Source organism: Neodiprion lecontei, chromosome 7, assembly GCF_021901455.1.
Source record: "Neodiprion lecontei isolate iyNeoLeco1 chromosome 7, iyNeoLeco1.1, whole genome shotgun sequence".
Classification (NCBI taxonomy): domain Eukaryota; kingdom Metazoa; phylum Arthropoda; class Insecta; order Hymenoptera; family Diprionidae; genus Neodiprion; species Neodiprion lecontei.
This window is the reverse complement of record NC_060266.1, coordinates 946,426-962,611: the sequence shown is the minus strand read 5'-3', so window position 1 is coordinate 962,611 and position 16,186 is coordinate 946,426. Positions and strand designations below refer to the sequence as shown.

The following is a 16,186-nucleotide window of genomic DNA, read 5'->3' as shown; positions in this document are numbered from 1 at the left end:
AGTCCAAATGCTGAGGCTACGCCAGACTCACTGCGTCACCTGTTGGTGGTTGTCGACTCTGCTTGACGGACGCGTATCGAGGATATTGCAAATTGTGTTAGCAAATACAAAACTGATACGGACAATTTTTTATCCTTTCGTGTATAAACAGACGAGGAAATACAGCCGTAAGTTGAACAGAACAGATTAAATCACCCTAACTCACATCGAGCAAACTGTTGGATAATTACACGTTGACAATAATAGTATAACCTAACCTAGATGCCTTTATTTACGCTTTTATGCTTGACGTAGAAACGTCAAATATGCTCAAAGCGAAGTTATTCTATTGAAAATGCATAAAATGAGATTGTCAATGACGGACTAATTCTCGTTAACCTATTTCACAGCCTAAGGATAATACCGAATATGGAAAACAGCGGGGAAAGTGGCGATGACGGTGGGCCACTTGGCACTTCAGCGTTTCTTGGCGGTGGAGGCGTGGGAGCTTCTTATATCGGTGTCCAGTCCGATGACTTGGAAGGTACGTTGAACATTTTTTGTAGAGTACGAAGACCTTAATGCGTTTCCAAAAACAAAACGATGTCGTTGACGGTGCTTCAACAATTAGTAGCTATGCAATTTATCATATAATTATCACCGGCGACAGATGATCCTGAAAATACAGACGACTCGAACCACGGAGGAGGAGATCCTCTGCAGGGAAGAGGTGGTGGGTGTCCTTTGCGGGAGCAGGATCGCTTTCTGCCGATTGCTAACGTAGCCAAAATAATGAAACGAGCAATACCGGAAGCTGGCAAGATAGCGAAGGATGCCAGGGAATGTGTTCAGGAATGCGTATCTGAGTTTATATCTTTCATAACATCCGAAGCGAGCGACAGGTGCCACATGGAAAAGAGAAAGACCATTAACGGAGAGGATATACTGTTTGCTATGACCACCCTCGGCTTTGACAATTACGTAGAGCCACTCAAAGTCTATCTACAGAAGTATAGAGAGGCTACCAAGGGCGATAATCCGGGATCTAGTCCGGGCGTTGTGCCCGGTAATGGAAAGTCGGTTGATCAGCAAAGCACCATTTACGACGACCAATTGTTCACCATTGCTACGACTACTGGCAATGCCACAACTTCGGATGCTCCCGTTATATACAGCTACGCACCTCCTGATCAAATGCAATTTCAACTTTCCTGAGTAATACGCTAAGGTATCTTATACATATTTTACAAGGCTGACATTTAATTTCACAAGATTGAAGCAGGGGCCTGAATTGATGAACTCTAAAGACCTGCTACTTCGTCTTTTTTCGAAATATGTCTATGATTAAAAGAATGGTAGGGGGGAAGTTCCGTTTTTTCATATTTTTTTTTTTTTTTTTATTTATAAAGATTTCATTTATTATCATCACTATGATTTCTGCTTTCTTGCCTTTTTTTTCTTTCTTTTAAGATATGTCACACTTACTGAAATATTAATTATCTACGCGCCGCCTCCGGCTTCTTATGAAAGTAACAACAATTTTTCTTTATAACCATGAATTTTTCTTTTGTCTGGTTCCTTTTTTTTCAAGCGAAGGAAGATTCTTTTATAAATAAAATTCCTATATTATTTCAATCATAGTATATATAACATACTCCCTAAAATCGCTAGGCAGTAGATATTGGTATCTAATATCTTTTGCTTGTCTATTCGTACACACCAGTGCTGATTATTATTGTTATAATTATTATTCTTTTCCTCAACTTTGTTCTACTCTTAGCAATGTGATAAATTAACGTAGCGGTATGATATATATATATATATGTACGTATGTATACATGTCAAATTTTTTTCTTTTAACCAACAGGCATAATTTTTTCATATATGTGAGAAAATTTAATTTGCCCTAATTTCAATGGTATTAACGTCACGGAAGTATATGGGCAGTAGCATCTAATTTTCAAATCTCCGGACTCTTTGAATAAGAGTTTGAATTAAAAAAAAAAAAGCAGAAAAGTTGTATAGTACATACACATATTTATAATGAACCAAAAGAAGAACAATCAAAAAAATAGAACAAACAATTAAAAATTATGAGACAAGTCCATGGTATATTTGATAACTTTGATTTTCCAGCTTGACGCGATTATTTGTCAAGCTCAGTCGTGATTGTATACCTATTATAGTATAATTTGCAAAAATGGTGCCGCACCTAGATTATAGAGCAGGCTTAGTGAGTTAAAAAAAAAATCAAATTCTTATTGCTTATGCAATTTAGCTTAAAAAGTAATAACGGATATTTAATATCAATAGATTATATTGAATTGGATTAACAATAATAATCTTTAGAAAAAGAACACGCGGCTTAGGTGTAGTCAATTCGAATTTGTCATATTAATGTACGTATAACATATCACTCCGTTCCGTTACACTATAAAGAGATTATTTGGATAATCGTAGAAAAAACATTGTCAGAGGCATCTGTTTAGTCGAGAGTATATCTGGGAAACTTGGTGGCGGGATGGCTTTTCCAAGCATTCTTCTTCTCTACGATTTGGACCCTGAAGTAGACGGTCATTCGGATAGTTGAGCCGCCGACAGAAGAAGCTCTCGCCCTTTCGCCGCTGGAGGGGGAGGAGAAACGGTCGCGGCAGCTGATCTGAGCGGCGGCAGGAGGGAAGCAGTTAGAAGAGAAGGAGCCGGCGGAACATTGTTCTGCTCCTTCGCCGAAGCCTTTTCCAATTTATCACCTTTCGCCACAGCGGACGACGACGACGAACTCCACTGGCATTTACCGCAGTGGCACAGGCACAGACACAGCAACACTCGCAACAGGCAACACAGCAAGCCTGCGCACAGGAGAGACGGACCCACCAGCCTCAATTCCGAACTCTGGAACCCTTTTTCACCCGTGCCCACAAACGATATCACCAGACCCAAAGCCGTCGTCCCAAGTCCGGCATAGAGCACCGTGTTCACTGCTGCGCTAACTTCACCTCTCCGTCGACCGCCACCCCACTCCTGCCCGTCTTCTTCTTCCTCTCCGCTGCTTCCGTAGCAGTAGCTGGCGTCCCGTATCTGGGAATAGAATAGTTTTCGACTTCCAAGTCTTTTGTTGCGTTCGTTGCGATTGGAAATGAACTGGTAAGCGTTGCTTGAAAATACGCCAAGTTACCTACCCTGTTTCTTTTCATCCATCGTCGGTGTGCCTCGCACTGTTTCGTCTTGTAGTTGAGACCGTCGCCGGCGCGTGAACCGATCGGTGATACGGGTGTTAGAGGAAGGGGCGATGGTCTGCTGCATCCCTGCCATGCTGCTTTACCCTGAGCCTGGCTTTGTCCGCTGCACTGAAATCGTCAAAATTCGCTTTCAGACGCGTAGTTGAACGAATATTGATTAGGACAGGATACGTAGGAGGGAGTGGACCAGCTTTCCAATTATCAACCACGTATTTATGTCTGATTTACAAATCACGATTTAGAGGAAATTTCACATCAGCTGGTAATTGAAATTATTCAGATGTTCGTTCGGGATCATAGTATGTAGACTTCTGGGTGTTTCTACATTCGCGAGGGATATAAACACCGTATTACATCTTACTTACCTCTTAGACATGAACAACTAGATTACAAAATTACACAGACACGACACGTTGCTTACATAAATAATTGACAAATTTTAAAAACAAGCCAGAGAAAGTAAGGAAGAAATATCGTTACAGGCATATATCCGCCTATTATACTCGTGCGTACACATATCACGTTATGTATATGCGTACACATGTCGAACACACCAAGGCATGTACGAGGAAGAAAGGTCGAAAGCGCGTCCGATCTATACGTGAAAATGGAATAGGCTAATTCGCAGTGTACTCACCCCGTATATGTAGGATCTAGGGGGGTAGCGGGGTAGTGGCGGAATAAGCCGGGTGGCCAAGTTCGAAGGTAGTTCTCTAAAGTTTACACCACCTCCCTTACCCCCCCTTAATCGCTGCTTCTCCCTTCTTATTAATAGAGCAGCCTGCATTCCGCTCATTCATTCACTTATTTGTGTTTAGATGTGTGTGTGTGTGTGTGTGTGTGTGTGTGTGTGTGTGTGTGTGCGCGCGCGCGCGCGTGTGTGTGTAAAATATATATATTTATATGTGTTTGTGTATAATTTGTTTCTTTACTTGAAATCTCTCTGGTTCTTCTCTCAATTTTGTGTTACTTGGAATTTCTTATTTACCCTTATAATTATTAGCCTTGTTGTTATCTGGCTCGACGCGAAATTATTATTTAAAAAAATTTTTTTTATCAATCCTTCTCACACAACTTTATTAGTATCCGATTACCGCCACGTATCACTCCTTCACTTCACCGAGGCCTCCTTACCCCAATGCCCTACGATCGATCTTTCGCTATTCTTGAAGCTTTTCTCTGCAACTTGTAGTTGTAACATAAAATTTGTTGCATCTTTATTCGGCTTCTTCTTTCTTCTTACCTTTTTTCGTTTGACAATGATTTAAACTGAACCTTAGACAATTATTTATTAGAAAATTATCTGACACAGTTCTACGATAAGTTTCTGAGTGCAACAACGTCACGCTCTAATGTATTTACTACGTTTTCAAGGTTCATTAGATTTACAGTATGAGATTTAAACAACAGTTTACATCGCGTCAACACCTGCATTTTATCATATCAACGCGTGTAAGCGCGCGTGTGTGTATATTCAGATTAACATCAATATGCAATAAACACACATACGCGCATACAGTTGTGTCACATGCTGCATAACTGATGGAATTTGCGAAAACAGTTTCTTTCATTCTTTTATTTTCTTTATTTTAATTTTAGTCCTTTGATTTGTTCGATGATTTAAAACGTTCTTACAATGTTAAGAGTGGGAGAGTTATTTCTGATCGCGCTTACTCTATAACGCACCCGCGCGCTAATCATTAGCCGTCTCATTTCTAAGTTAAGAATATTTTCTCTAAATACAAAAATGCACAATAAGAACTTTGACACTATATAATATCCAGTTTCTACGCAAACAGCACATGACAGATATAGATACGTATATAGAAAATCCATTTAATTAGCACGGTGAAACGAGCATGAAGAAAACGCCAACTTACAACACATTGATATTACACGCCCAGAAGTTGAAAAAACTATTTAAAATTTAAAAAAAGAAAAGAAACGGATAAAAGGACGAAAATTCCCCACAATTATTTCCCTGCGCAAAACCCATCAATTCATACATGATAAAATATAATTAACAATACATATGCAGTAAAAGCCACCAGACAGCCAGATTTCCGTTAATATATAATATTTTTGTTACAAATGCGTAACATAGCATGACATGTATAAGGGTAAAAAGTGCAGAATGTTGTGACGATCATATGAATAATGATAATAATGATTGTATAGTATTAAAAGCACATATAGGCGTAAAGAGAGCAAGAGAGAAGAAAATAAATTACCCACCTGTAGTTCGGTAGAAGATGACACTCTTAGGTCTGGGGGTGGTGGGAATGGAAAATGGTTGCTTTTCGATACGGAGTAAGTTAATGATTTGGAAGATTCAAGGGAAAGTGATAGCGGCGGTGGCGATATTGGGAAAGTGATAGGAGAGACTGGTATCAACTGCTGCTGCTGTTGATGCGGATGGTGGTGATGATGGTGATGATGATGTTGATTATTGGGCTGACTCTGGTGCTGGGCACTAGGTGGCAGGGGGGTAGGGAGGTTTGGTGGTCTCGAGATCCTGCTCTGGCGCGACGATGGAAATGGGGCGCTCTTTGTCCTCGCCTGTTGTTGATTACTCTGATTATGATGATTGTGATGATTGTAATGATTGAGGTGGTGTATATTTCCTCCAGGAAACCCCCTGCCCTGTCCCTGGGTCTGGTGATGGTGTTCGCCCGACGTCACCGCCGAAGACGCCCCGCCTCTGCCTGCGCCTCCGACAACTCCACCGCCACTCCCTCCTCGCTTGTGTAGAAGAAGCCTCTTCTGCTTTCGCCTGCTCGCGATGCTCGCACCCCCGGCTGCTGCGTACATCCCAGGGTCGGAGGGTCTTCGTGTGAAATCAGTCTTGCTTCCTGGCCACCCTTAGCGGCCTTCGACGATGACTAACCGATCGCCAACCGATTAGCTTCTCGCGATTGATTCCCCATCGGCAGTCAGAGCGTCGTTCACTGCACGCTGCGACGTTGTACGCAAAGCTGCTACACTCTTCACTGCTCTAGTCGTGCGCATTCTGGAAATACTGTTTCTCAGCAGAGTTTCTCGTATGTCGCAGGAATGGTAGAAACATTTTTTCCCCCTGTTTATTGCTAGCTGGATTTATGGTCAAATCGTTGATTGGGGGGGGGGGGGGGGGGGGTGTGAAGGGGAGGGCTCAGGAGGAAGACTGAGACTGCTTGAGACGTTTGAAAATTCAGGCAAGATAGCGGTGGTCAAACTTTTTCTAGAGGGGCTCTTCGCTAATTGATCAAAAACAAGTGGAGGAAGATTAAGAAGCGATAGAGATAGATCAATTTTTTGAATGTTTCTCTTACGTACAGCGTAAACTCATTAGACTAGACTAGTAATAACAGTAGTAGTGGTTGTAGTGTTGTTCTGTTCATTTAATCGTGTAAGGCGGTTTGGAGGAGAGGTACAACATACATACCCATTCATGTTCAAGCGTAACACGCTTCAAGACGAGTACTAAGAGAAAAGTTAATTGTAATTAGGTGTTAGAGGTAGTGGTCGATGCTTCAATATGTACGTATAAATTTTTATTCCTGTCTTTTAATTTTTCTAGATTATGAAATTTGCAAAGTACTGCACTTTATATCAGCACTAATGACAGGATTTCACGACATACATATTACAGTTTCATTTTATATTATTACTTGAACGACAATAAAACTGTCTCTCGTGTAAGGTAAAAAATGAAATTGAATAATTGCAAAGAAACAAAAAGAAAAAATGATACAATTCACTCACGGCGTTAATTTCAAGTATTATACAGAGAAAATATTTTCACCGCCAGAGAGGCCGACAAATCCCGACCTACTCACGCATACTATACGTATATACATGACCTGATTCCGAATGCATTGAAATTCCTGTATTTAATTATAATTACGTAGTATATAGTTTTGAATAGGAATTAATATCTGGATCGCGGCCATAATTGCGTTGCGGCAAAAGCGGATGCTAAGGAACATCCAAATACGTATGAATGTAATTATTCAACCGAGAAGAACAGCACGCGATGTTTCATAAAAATATTTAAATATTCCATTCTTTGCGGAAACTGTAACATTAATTATCAAAATATCCTCCGTATCGTTCTTCCCACATGCTGTATAAAAATTAATTACGTTCAACAGAGGCAATGTATGCGTGAATTGATAATTAGAGACAGGCACACGGGGTAATTCGGTGTAATTTTTGTGGGTGACTAGGTCAGCGATTGGCGGTTGCAGGGGTCGAGGGTTGTACGTATACAGTATGTAAGTATGACGTGTAGGTATATTGTTGTGTTGTATCGAGCGATCAGCGAACGAGCGAACGTGGTGCGTGCAAGAGGGAAAGCGAGGCGGATTATAAGAGATGTCTGTGTGTGTGGGTATGTGGGTGTATGAGTGGCTAGTAGTCGCAGGCTGGCTGGCCGGCCTTAAGTATATGTACAAGTAAATCGCTAATTAAATCCCCATGTCCGCTAAACACATCCAGCGAGATTATCGAGCGAGGCAACCTTAGCGGCTTTATATTCGATCCGTTTGATCCGTCGCGGCCTGATCGGATCGGGCGTCTCTGCAGATGTCCCTGGATATTTTTTACGCTCTCACGGGTACGTCTACGTATCATCGTTATCATTGACGTATGTACACGCATACGTAGGGGTACATACGGCTGACTGGTGGCGTTTAATGTAATTCGTTGGTTAATTCGTAGCTTGGAGTCGCATAATTATGTTTGCGAAACTGCGAACGCGTGGCTAAAGAGGCGAATTTATCATCCCTTGCAGGCTGCATAGTACGTTATACGTTCGATACCGGAATTCGCGAAACTCTCCGAAACCGACCTGCGTCACAGAATATATGTAACAGATAGTTATTTTATACCCTAGTCGTGATGCAGCGCGGAAGGTTTTTTTTTAACTCGTTTATCACGCAGGTATCGCGGTGGAATTTATTGCCTATACCGGTACGGTTTTTCATGGGTATTTCAAAACAAAAAAAACCGTCGACACGACCTACTTGCGCAGTTGATCGCAGGTCAGGATATATGCTCTAGCAATCCCGGAACACCTCGAATTATGGAAGTAAAATCATCCCTGTAAGCTTATAGTTGTTATCGCAAGATCTTGTTATGGGGAATTTGGAAACCGGGAACCCAACAGGTGTGGGGGGGGGGGGAGCTCCCATTGAACTTTCTGATCCTGTGCGGTATCTACGTGTATCAGCCGCTTTTCTAACTTATTTGCTCGATAATTATAACGACATTTTCGCAGGTAACTGGGTAGCGTTTCGCAAGCAGCTTATATTCGTACGTCGTTGTTGAAGAAATATTACAACCACGCGATTCGTACGTTTTATACCTATCCGCATATTTCAGAAATACAACAATACCTTGTACAGGCATGCAGATAGGTCATCGCGATTTTCTGCTAAACGCAGGTATTTTGTTTCATATAATATACTGCAATTGAAGTTTGTACCGTAACTGTTATTATATTCTCGTTATTACTGTTGCTATTATTATTGTTCTTATTGTAACCGTATTATCGAATACGCGACGCGGTGAAAAATAAGGTGCGAGTATTATCGGTGAGTTAATTTGGTTGTTTACTATATTTGATTTTTTTTTTTTATAATCATACGTCGATGGTCTTTTACAAAACAACAATTATAAGTATAATAATTTGCGGTTCACTGAATAACGCGTGCAGCAACGACGATCGTCACACGAAAAAGGGATATAGTATAGAGAATTGAAAAAAAAAAAAAAATTAACCATACGAAGAATAAATTAACCACGATATAATATATATATATATATGTATATATATATATATATGTGCACGCAATGCGGATGAGCTGTTTTTTATACAAAATCAGAGTCCAGCGTGTAACGTGTTTCAGAAGGTACGGGAAAACAATGATCCCGGTAGGCCAACGACGGGCGCGATCGACGGGATAACGACGGCGACGACGAGGATAACGACGACTATTATCGTCGTTCGCCATTCGCCCTGGGCGGGATTCGCGCAATCACTGGCGTCGCCGTCAACCCTCCGGCACGGCACTGCACACCAACTCTCTCTCTCTCTCTCTCTCTCTCTCTCTTATTCTCAATACGCGAACACCCCGCGACTCTGCGACTCCTACCCCAGTAACCACTTCGCACATCTACATCCACCTGCCTGTGCTCACCTCTGCTGCCCTACCACGACCACCACGTACCTTTTAAACGGCCGCTAGGCATGTCCTACGTCCTGCGCACGTGTGTGTGTGTGTGTGTGTGTGTTGTGTACAGCAACCAACCCCCTGTCTGCCTGCCTGCCTGCTTCACAGGTGCATACCGTAAAACCCCCCGAGTGGAGCGGCGCCCGGTCCAAACCACTACCCTAGTCGATATTCCCGACTTGTCATTTTCAACCCCTAACCTTTACCGGACCCCCAACGACCCTCCGACCTCGTCGCTAAAACCTAAACCCTGCCGTATCGGCTTCGCTCAGTCCTCCTCCACCACCACCACCACCACCATCGCCAACCCTCCGCTTTTCCGTGTTAGCTCCCTCGCTTCAACGAAATTACTCTCGGCACCCTTTCGATAATTTGCTTCAGATTATGATGATGATGATGATGATGATGATGATGATGATGATGATGATGATGAATCCCTTCTCGATCACTATTTTTTATAATATATACAGTAATACATCACAAACTCGATGATCCCGTCAGGGATGGATTTGTTCCCAATCTCACGCGGTGATGACAGTGGCGTTGTACGTTATACGTTTATACTTTCATTCGCGCGAATAATCGTACACGGTAATAATGTAAGGTGCTCCGGCTCACTATGGAGAAATGATCTATATCTCGGTTAATTTTAGACATCGCGATTTAGACGATATTGTTGCAAACTCGTATTATATGTCCAGTTGTAAGAATACTACGTGTACAATAGTCACGAGTACGGAACATATATTGTTCCTCTTTTTGGATGATGGGGCGATAGTTTGTTTCACGGCATTCGTCGAAAATTCACACAAATTATTATTGTTGGTCTTGTTTGTCATTTGGAAAGTATCAAAACTCTTTTCGCGTTGATGATTGTATAACGATGACAATGACCACGTCGAAGATTTTATATTATTTTTATATTATCCCATTGAATCGCAACGATTCTGCACCTGCCGGCTTTATACTCCGATTACGCGATATGTACTTTCATTCGATATATCTAATACACCATCATCCTACGCATGACACTCGAGTATTGTGCGCCTGCTCGTACCTTGCTTAGATCAGGATTGTCCGCGACTATGGCAGGAACAAAATATTGAAGATAAAAATTCTCCGGCGAACGGAACCCCTTTTTTTAAATCTATCTCCTCACCCGAAAAAGACCTACAATTATAATCCTCCGACAATTTCTTTTCTCTCCACTTCTGTACTTTGACTTTTCTTTTACGTCGTAGGATTCGTGTTCGGAAATTGAAAAACAGGACGGCATTTCTAGGTATAATTCAGAATTCTCTTCCTCAGGTAAACAGATTAAACTACCAATCCTTAGCCAACATCGTAAATCTAAGTTTCTATGCAATTTAAATCAATCGAGGAGATTTATTGTTATCAGATTTATTCTTTTTCGTCTATACAGATCGTGCATGTCCGACAACACATTTTTTCTATCATTCACAGCCTCCGTCTTGGGGCGATAAATTTTTGTTATTTAACTCATGAGTCGCAAAAAATTAACGCCTGAGGCACAGGCTATCGATTATTCCGTACTTTTGAACCTTATTTCTTTTTTATCGATACAGTAGGTACTTGAGTATCCTTTGTACTACATGAGCCCTCTCGGAGTCGAGCACATCGGCTTTTGTACTGTGAAGAGCTGCTATCTTTGTGACCCGTTCTGGAGTCAGCAATAAAGATTTTCGGCAGAAATTTATTCCGTAATCTTCGAAAATGTTTCTTTCTTTTTTATTACAATCTTTTTCGAACACGATACAAAGATGGGAAATTTTATAATATCGGATTGGCGTAAATTGGCGAATGGATGTGATCCCGTCAATTTTTTTGCCGTCGTTTTCTTCCACCCACTTTGGTGTGCATATCTCGCTTTCCCTTGCCTCCTTTCGGCTTCTTGCCACCCTTCTTACTGATTTTACTCCTCTTCTTTGGCCTTGGCGATTCGTCGTCCGTCTGCCGGTTTTGGGATCTGTAATTGATAGTTTTACATAATTTAACCAATGGTTAACGTAGTTGACAACGGTCGCGAAATTTCGCATAAGACATTAAACTAATTCTTTCAAGGAGAGTAGGGATAACTTACTCAGAGGGGTTTGAAACAATCGAGATCGCTGGTCTTTTAGATAAGATTTTATCCACAAAACCCAGGTTCCGTTTCACCTCCTCTCCAGGTTTGAACATTGGTTGTTTATTTTTCTTTGATCCCGGCACCATTTCTTTGATGTTCTTTGCATCCTTTTCCTTGGGAAGTCTGTGAAAGTGAAATTGGACACAACAAACTGAATAAGTCATTACTGCATTTCCAATTGTACCGTTTTCATTTCAATTTTGGCATTAAAACAAAGCCGTTACCTGTTTTGGAATTTACCGACTGACGCCGTAGACGATCTGGCAACAGTGACGGCAGTCGCTATTTGACGTGTATCTTGATAGTAATCAGAGCTTGGTATACCAACGCGAGGAACCTTCACATTCTTCGCTTTAGCCAAGTTCCTTAGTCTCTGGAGTTCATTTTTGCTGCGCTTCTCCTGTTTTGCTGTTGTCTTCAGGGATAGGTGGTCGAGAGTTGGATCTGCATGGTCACTGACTTCGACCAGCCAATTCTTTTCAGATTCTGCCTGCGTTCGTTTGTAACCGTAGTTTGGAATCCATTTCTAAGAAAACAAATAAATCGAGCAATTACATCTTGGATGAATAAGTGCGCGCATCATTTTCATAATTAGAAAACAAAAGTTTACCTGCAACTGCTCGTCCCATGTAACTTTTGACTTTCGTTTTCTGTTACTCTTGATGCCCTTTTCCTTGGCGAACTGTTGCCACTTTGTCAGGGGCTTAGGCTTTGGTAGTCGATGTGTTCTGGGAAGTACGAATCTAGGTTTCGGCAGCGTTGCTACGACCGCTTCGTCCACACGCTTTGTCGGCAGTTCCCAAATCCGATTTATCAACAACTGGACGTTGTCCCTAGTCAATTGCTTGAAGTAATCCTCCCTGTTGGTCCTGGAAAAGACAACAACGGGTTTAAAAACCGGAACTTTCTATTCTGTATCAGAGATTCACTTATGCAAATGGTTACACTACTTGATTTTCTCAGTGTCGAACGAGTTGTAGTCGACCGCGAGCAGCGAGCCTTCGTCTATTTCCACCTCCAAGTGCTTTTGCACCTCTGTTGTCCGCAGGCGTTCATCCTGAGCGGCTTTTTCGAGGACCTGCGATACTATGTCCATCCTGGATGCGACGCACGTAACCTAAAAGTTTCCACGCTTCGCACTACGTGCGATATTTTTAACCTCCTGATTTTACGGTTAGGATTTAGTGATGCATAAGAACCCATAGATGGCGGTGAAAGGTGGGTGAAAGAAAATAGTAGCATAGAATTCGTAGCCGAGAGATGTTGAAGCTGAACTGTTTTCGTGTGCGAACAAGTGCGCCAACTCGTGTCTAATGTCTTCTTTTTAACCATTTCGACAGGAGGTCTAGTAGCTGATTATTCTACAGCCATTTGAACGTCAAGAGCTGCGTGGCTTGGTTCTGCAATTTTTATTGAGAATATTTGAGTGTATTTGAGATGGTAAGCTGTGCCGCCTGTGGATATTCGAAAACGCGTAAGAGAAGGGATGAGCGGATCACTTTCCATGTGTGAGTAATTTTGCAACATTCCAATTTAGCTATTGTCCGTGACTTGAGGGTTAAGTTTCTTTCTAAATGTTTTGGTGTGTTTCCCATTATTACCTATCAGGTTTCCAAAACGTCCGGACAGGCGGGATGCCTGGATCAGGTTTATGGGCCGAGCTGACTACAAACCAACGCCGTACAGCAGACTCTGTTCTCAACATTTTACTGATAGTTGCTTTGATCGTGCTTCTACAGCGAGAGTGCAACTCAACAATGATGCTATACCGACAATTGGAATCAGCAGGCTGAAATATGTTAGTATCTCTTGCATTTGTTCATAAAAAATATCCACGCTAAGCAATTCTTATGTTGCAACAATGGGATCTTTGTAGGCTCGGATGATGCAGGATGAAATTAATGAGCGATACTTGTCCCCTACAACGGACAGTGAAGACTCAGATGTCCCTATTGCTGACAAAATTCCATTGTCTAATTCAGAAGTCTCATTGAAACAGATTGAAGTCTATAATGGTCAAAAACCTGGTTCGAGCAGAATAACCCTGGTGAAATTGGATCCACGTACGGCTGCGGAACTGAAAAAAAACCTCAAATCCGTACTGAAAGCACCTTTGAGTACTCCTGCCCCCTCAGTATCGTTAGAGAAACCAAATACCGTGATTAATCATGCTGCTGACAGTGGTGGAGAGGTAACTTTGCTCAAGCAGAAAATTAATGAAATGGAGAATGTGGACAAACTAAAGACCCGCAAGATTCAGAACCTGCAGAATATCATTGGTAAACAGAGGAGGAAAATCGATTCACTAAATAAACTCTTCAGTGATCTTAAAGAACTCTACAACTCAACTAGGACAAAAAGTGGAGTGACAAAAAATGGACATGGGGTGTAGCATTGCCTGAAATAAAATAGGTGTACGTACGAGTCCTAACGGAGGTGAACCGGTGAGCAATTTGATTGTTAATAAATCATTGTTTAGTGTTACCTCTGATTAAGCAATCACTGAATCAGCTACGAGTTTTATTATATGTTATGCTGCTTGGACAACGAAATGTTCTATTGATAATGATGTAGAATTTTTTCATTATTACAGATTGCTGCCATCTCACGGAAGTGCTATGGGATTGCAATCTGATTGAAATATCACTTACATCTAGATGAATTTATGGAACAACAACTCATCCTGAATCGCGTTACTTCTAGGCATGTATTGAGAGTAAAATAATCGTCTGTGTCGAATATTTTATTTCCGAGATCAATTTTAAAATGTCGGATTAATGCTAGAACAGGATTCCGAGCAACCAACTTTTTGATAGATAGAGTGTCTAACTCATAACTCGTTAGGTAGAACTCGGAGTTTCGCAATGCTATCGTTGTCATTTATAGAACTTTATATTTGGTAAAAGAAAGCTATATTTTCGAAATTGCAGGAGTTACAAGCATGACAGCCTAAAAGACCGCGAATCTTCAGGAATACTGTTATGGAGAGCGGATTTTCTTTGTATCGTATAATACCAGTGTTAGGTGATCTAAGAAAGTGTAACATTATATGACACGTGGTTTAATCATTATCGTCAACATTAAATTTGAATGATATTTTGGATTTGAGACGATAAAAGTGTGAAACTATGCATGTTGCTAGATTATTTTATACTTACATGATAATCGAATGCGAATACTGGAGTTATGCTGAAACTATGTTACTGAATTACATGTATGAATTTGCATTTAATATTTAACAAATATAATGGATCATCCTGGAATATATGTAACTTGTTGAATGCAATTAGCCAATATTTCTGCGTTATTTCCTATCCTCCACGAGCTTTATATGATGAAAAAGTAACAGAGTGATAACAATGTGTTGCAAAGGCCGTTGCTGTTCAATTTAAAGCCGCCTAATTAGTGGCAACCCTTCGTACGCAACGTGAAAGTGCCTAATTATAGGCAACCAAACTTACATGTACCTCCTCGGCTCAGATGTTCTCCTAATACCAGGAGTAATTTTTCGCTGCAATTTCTCCGATTTGCTTGGTCAAAGTGGAAGCGCCTAATCATAGGCAACCAAACTTATACGTATGCGACACGGGCTTTCAGGAATAAGGCGTGCCTTTGATCGAGCTCCTCGTCTCAGATGTTCTCCTAATACCAGGAGTAATTTTTCGCTGCAATTTCTCCGATTTGCTTGGTCAAAGTGGAAGCGCCTAATCATAGGCAACCAAACTTATACGTATGCGACACGGGCTTTCAGGAATAAGGCGTGCCTTTGATCGAGCTCCTCGGCTCAGATGTTCTCCTAATACCAGGAGTAATTTTTCGCTGCAATTTCTCCGATTTGCTAAGCTAAGTGGAAGCGCCTAATCATAGGCAACCAAACTTATACGTATGCGACACGGGCTTTCAGGCATAAGGCGTGCCTTTGATCGAGCTCCTCGGCTCAGATGTTCTCCTGATACCACGAGTAATTTTCGCTGAAATTTCTCCGATTTGCTTAGTTCTAATAGGAAGCGGCGCGAAAATTTGAGATCTCATGCCCTTTCAAGCAAGCATGCATGCCTTCAGTCACACAGCGTCGACATCACATGCAGTCAATCAATCAATCAATGTGTACCTGTTTTTGGAAGAGCTCCTCGGTTCTCCTGCGCTCCTGATACCAGGAGTAATTTTCGCTGAAATTTCTCCGATTTGCTTAGTTCTAATAGGAAGTGGCGCGAAAATTTCAAGATCTCATGCCCTCTCAAGCAAGCATGCATGCCTTCAGTCACACAGCGTCGACATCACATGCAGTCAATCAATCAATCAATGTGTCCCTGTTTTTGGAAGAGCTCCTCGGTTCTCTTGCGCTCCTGATACCAGGAGTAATTTTCGCTGAAATTTCTCCGATTTGCTTAGTTCTGATAGGAAGTGGCGCGAAAATTTGAGATATCATGCCCCCTCAAGCAAGCATGCATGCCTTCAGTCACACAGCGTCGCCATAACATGCAGTCAATCAATGTGTCCTTGTTTTTAGAAGAGCTCCTCGGTTTTTCTGCGCTCCTGATACTCGGAGCATGCATGCCTTCAGTCATACAGCGTCGACATCACATGCAGTCAATCAATCAATCAAT

The 16,186-nt window shown here is 41.5% G+C and overlaps 4 protein-coding genes across 5 annotated transcripts; 2 read left to right on the top strand and 2 right to left on the bottom strand.

The window, feature by feature from the left end:
- The first annotated feature begins 24 nt into the window (after positions 1–24).
- Positions 25–6,754, top strand: LOC107219475 (nuclear transcription factor Y subunit B-1). Of its 2 annotated transcripts, XM_015657706.2 has the most exons (4): positions 25–167; positions 390–523; positions 650–1,207; positions 5,849–6,754. In XM_015657706.2, exons 2-3 carry the CDS (start codon positions 409–411, stop codon positions 1,192–1,194), a joined length of 660 nt encoding a protein of 219 aa, XP_015513192.1. In that variant the 5' UTR covers positions 25–167; positions 390–408; the 3' UTR covers positions 1,195–1,207; positions 5,849–6,754. The 2 variants fall into 2 exon arrangements, with proteins under 2 accessions (XP_015513192.1, XP_015513191.1); XM_015657705.2 differs by lacking the exon at positions 5,849–6,754 and having other exon boundaries at positions 650–2,218.
- LOC107219454 lies at positions 1,869–6,029 on the bottom strand. Its single transcript, XM_015657679.2, has 3 exons — positions 5,454–6,029; positions 3,159–3,326; positions 1,869–3,057 (listed from the first exon to the last, which is right to left on the bottom strand). Exons 1-3 carry the CDS (start codon positions 6,027–6,029, stop codon positions 2,554–2,556), a joined length of 1,248 nt encoding a protein of 415 aa, XP_015513165.1. The 3' UTR covers positions 1,869–2,553.
- Positions 6,755–11,146: 4,392 nt separating the features above from the next.
- LOC107219459 (ribosome biogenesis regulatory protein homolog) lies at positions 11,147–12,775 on the bottom strand. Its single transcript, XM_015657683.2, has 5 exons — positions 12,530–12,775; positions 12,190–12,448; positions 11,804–12,105; positions 11,535–11,702; positions 11,147–11,420 (listed from the first exon to the last, which is right to left on the bottom strand). Exons 1-5 carry the CDS (start codon positions 12,673–12,675, stop codon positions 11,270–11,272), a joined length of 1,026 nt encoding a protein of 341 aa, XP_015513169.1. The 5' UTR covers positions 12,676–12,775; the 3' UTR covers positions 11,147–11,269.
- Positions 12,776–12,855: 80 nt separating this feature from the next.
- On the top strand, positions 12,856–14,835 carry LOC107219463 (THAP domain-containing protein 2). The gene is made up of 4 exons (XM_015657688.2): positions 12,856–13,087; positions 13,188–13,377; positions 13,456–14,023; positions 14,173–14,835. Exons 1-3 carry the CDS (start codon positions 13,017–13,019, stop codon positions 13,969–13,971), a joined length of 777 nt encoding a protein of 258 aa, XP_015513174.1. The 5' UTR covers positions 12,856–13,016; the 3' UTR covers positions 13,972–14,023; positions 14,173–14,835.
- The last annotated feature ends 1,351 nt before the right edge of the window (positions 14,836–16,186 follow it).

Coding starts and splice junctions, on each gene's coding strand:
- LOC107219475 (XM_015657706.2), top strand. CDS start 409: ATGGAAAACAGCGGGGAAAGTGGCGATGACGGTGGGCCACTTGGCACT. Junction 524..649: donor CCAGTCCGATGACTTGGAAG/GTACGTTGAACA, acceptor CACCGGCGACAG/ATGATCCTGAAAATACAGAC.
- LOC107219454 (XM_015657679.2), bottom strand. CDS start 6,029: ATGTACGCAGCAGCCGGGGGTGCGAGCATCGCGAGCAGGCGAAAGCAG. Junction 3,327..5,453: donor CATCTTCTACCGAACTACAG/GTGGGTAATTTA, acceptor TGACGATTTCAG/TGCAGCGGACAAAGCCAGGC. Junction 3,058..3,158: donor GATGGATGAAAAGAAACAGG/GTAGGTAACTTG, acceptor TTCTATTCCCAG/ATACGGGACGCCAGCTACTG.
- LOC107219459 (XM_015657683.2), bottom strand. CDS start 12,675: ATGGACATAGTATCGCAGGTCCTCGAAAAAGCCGCTCAGGATGAACGC. Junction 12,449..12,529: donor TTCGACACTGAGAAAATCAA/GTAGTGTAACCA, acceptor TGTCTTTTCCAG/GACCAACAGGGAGGATTACT. Junction 12,106..12,189: donor CATGGGACGAGCAGTTGCAG/GTAAACTTTTGT, acceptor TTGTTTTCTTAG/AAATGGATTCCAAACTACGG.
- LOC107219463 (XM_015657688.2), top strand. CDS start 13,017: ATGGTAAGCTGTGCCGCCTGTGGATATTCGAAAACGCGTAAGAGAAGG. Junction 13,088..13,187: donor GAGCGGATCACTTTCCATGT/GTGAGTAATTTT, acceptor ATTACCTATCAG/GTTTCCAAAACGTCCGGACA. Junction 13,378..13,455: donor GAATCAGCAGGCTGAAATAT/GTTAGTATCTCT, acceptor GGATCTTTGTAG/GCTCGGATGATGCAGGATGA.